Source organism: Rhincodon typus, unplaced genomic scaffold (assembly GCF_021869965.1).
Source record: "Rhincodon typus isolate 14 unplaced genomic scaffold, sRhiTyp1.1 hic_rhity00013182, whole genome shotgun sequence".
In the NCBI taxonomy this organism is placed as follows: domain Eukaryota; kingdom Metazoa; phylum Chordata; class Chondrichthyes; order Orectolobiformes; family Rhincodontidae; genus Rhincodon; species Rhincodon typus.
The window spans coordinates 1,672-4,359 of record NW_025978820.1 but is presented as its reverse complement, the minus strand read 5'-3'; the positions used below and the strand labels follow the sequence as shown (position 1 = coordinate 4,359).

The 2,688-nt window shown below is 48.1% G+C and overlaps 1 protein-coding gene across 2 annotated transcripts in view; it reads left to right on the top strand.

The window, feature by feature from the left end:
• The window catches only part of LOC125482599 (zona pellucida sperm-binding protein 3-like), a 6,070-nt gene that overhangs the window by 1,758 nt on the left and 1,624 nt on the right, over positions 1-2,688 (top strand). The window contains exons 1-2 of one of the 2 annotated variants that reach the window (XM_048594703.1): positions 1,128-1,550; positions 2,469-2,584. In XM_048594703.1, coding sequence (XP_048450660.1) covers positions 1,128-1,550; positions 2,469-2,584 — 539 coding nt within the window. Of the gene's footprint in view, positions 1-1,127; positions 1,551-2,468; positions 2,585-2,688 lie in introns of those variants that run through there. The other variant, XM_048594702.1, reaches the window with a different exon arrangement.

The window sequence follows — 2,688 nt, the reverse complement described above, 5'->3', positions numbered from 1 at the left end:
AGCAGGCCAGGCAGCATCAGAGGAGCAGGAAAGTTGACATTTCAGGTCGGGACCCTTCTCAGAAATGGGTGAGGGGGAAGGGAGTTCAGAAATTAGTAGAGAGAGGAGGGGTGCGGCTGGGGGATAGAGGTGGGACGGGAACAGGCGAGTGCAGGTAGAGGGTGATGGGGATTAGTCAGTGAGGTGCGAGGCGCAGATAAGTGGGAGAGAAGATGGAGAGGTTGTATCAGGTCAAGGAGGCGGGGATGAGAGGGAGGGTTGGTCACGAGATGAGGCCGGGGGTGGGGAGATTTTAAAAATGGTAAAATCCATGTTTAGACCATCGCGCTGTAGGGTCTTGAGGCAGAACATGAGGTGCTGCTCCTCCAGTTTGTGGGAAGGTGTTTGTCGCAAGTAGAGCGCAGATGCTCTACAAAACAGGCTCTGTATCTCCACTTGGAGTATTGTGTTCAGTTTTGGTCACCTTGCTCGAGGAACAATCCTATTAAATTGTAAAAGGTGAAAATGTTGGCCTGAGTTAGAGGTAGAGGTTAGACAAGCTTGGACTAATTTCTTTAGAGCATAGGAGACTGAGAGGGGATCTCCTCGAAGTGTATAAGCTCATGACAGTCATGTCAATACATGGGAACCTGAGGGGAACCTGTTCACCCTGAGAGTGGTACGCACATGGCGTAAGTTGGCAGCAGAAGTGCTTGAGGTGGGTACATAAACAACATTTAATAGGCATTGGGACAAATACATGGATAGGAAAGGTTTCGAAGGATAGGGGACTGGTGCAAGGAAATGAGATTAGCATGGATAGACATTTTGGTCAGCGTGCACCAATCTGGGCCAAAAGGCCTGTCTCTGTGCCAGAAGACTCTATGACTCTATTGTACTCAGGGGGCCATCACCATGAGAGCTTGTGGAGCCGAATGCAGTCACGTGACAGCGCAGCAACTCCCAGTCATTCCTATTGGTCCAAATGAAATAGGCCGTCCTGGTAAGAAGCCAATGGATTTAGACATTGGTGGAAATTGTAGAGATTGGGGCTGGTTCATTGGTTCAATGTTGCTGCTTCTGGTCTGATCGGTATCAGGTGAGTACAGGTTGTGTGCATAAAAGGAGCTGGGTGGGGGCTGGATGGGATGGTTGAGTTGTTTGGGATCATGGGGGATTTTGTAGTGAGGGGTTTGTTTCCTGTGCTGGTGTTAGTTGGAGCTGGTTGTTGCTCTGAAACTTGGCAACAGCTACTGAGCCAGAGGTTTCCATGGAGAATAGTGAGAGCCACCCCTGTGCCTGAGAGAGTCCCTCCTCATGGGGGTCCCATTGGTTCCAGTTTCAGAATGTCTGAGGGTGGGAATGTGTCTCCACTGCAGACTGTGATGGTACAGTGTGGAGAGCACAACCTGCTGGTCAGGGCACAGTTGGATTTATTTGGAACCAGGCACCTGATTAAAGCTGCTGACCTGACCCTGGGGACAGCAGGTTGTCGCCCAACCAGGATCTACCCTGAGAACCACACTATCCTCTTTGACTATGGCCTGCATGAGTGTGGTAGCAGATTGCAGGTAATGGGAGTCCTCCATAGTTGGTGGGAGTTTGGGCTGTACCCTGTTCCTTCCTGTAACCCTGGCTCCAATGCTGTTGATATTGGGGTGTACTTTTTCCTGCAATCAAACTTAGAATCTGTCTCTTCTGGATTAGACTGTGGCTTAAGTGGTCTTGCTGGTCCCAAACCTCTCCTGTTGTCCCCATGGTCTGGAGATTATTTCTGGTTTGCCTGAACTTGATTAGCTTTCAATGTCTGAGGCTTGTTTCTCCACAGTCAGCTCCTTTGCCATCCCCCATCCCCATCCCATGGGGATGGCACTTCTAAACAAAATGAGGTTAATATTGAGGTGCCTTGGTCTTGAGGGGCTCCAAACTTCCCACTTTCCTTGTCATTGTAATAACTGGGCTCCTGGGATAAGTGTTCTGTTTCTCTATTATTAGATTACCTCTTGTTCTGTTTACTGAAACTGATCTTATGGAGTCACTTTGCTGATTAATTTGGTCGTGTACTCACAATATGCTCAAATATTGGAGGTTTGCTGATGACTGAGGAAACCGAAATGTGCCTGTGGTGTCTCATTCTGAGAGACTCAGGACCATGTTCCTATTCCCTTAGTGATTTTTTTTTTCCTGAAAAACACATCCCTTTGTTTCTACAAATGCACATTTCCACTCTAAATGAATTCCCTGTCTGACCATTGCTGACCTGTAGAATGATGCAGTACCTTGTTCCCTTGGTATAAAATGACTAACGCCTGAGCTGTGACCTATTGCCCCTAAAACTGATCTCTCAGGCTCTGTGAGCAAACAGGAACTTGGCATTGAGCCTGTCAAGCTCCCTAAGGAATTGTGGAAATGGGATGATGTCCTTATGAATGTTGCGTAGAACCTTCATTTCAAATCAGTTCCCCATTCCTTAACCTGGTGTCTTTCAGATGACTGGAGATTTCCTGATCTACACCACCCACCTGACCCACATCCCAAACTATCCTGGATCTGTCATTGTGAGAACCAACGGAGCTGTCATTCCCATTGTGTGTCGTTATTTGAGGTGAGAATCTTTCCTTGGCTGTTAACGTTATCTACAGCTCCTGCTGTTGTCTGACACTCCTGAAATGGCTGTGCTGCCTCTCCCCAGGAAGGGCAATGTGAGCA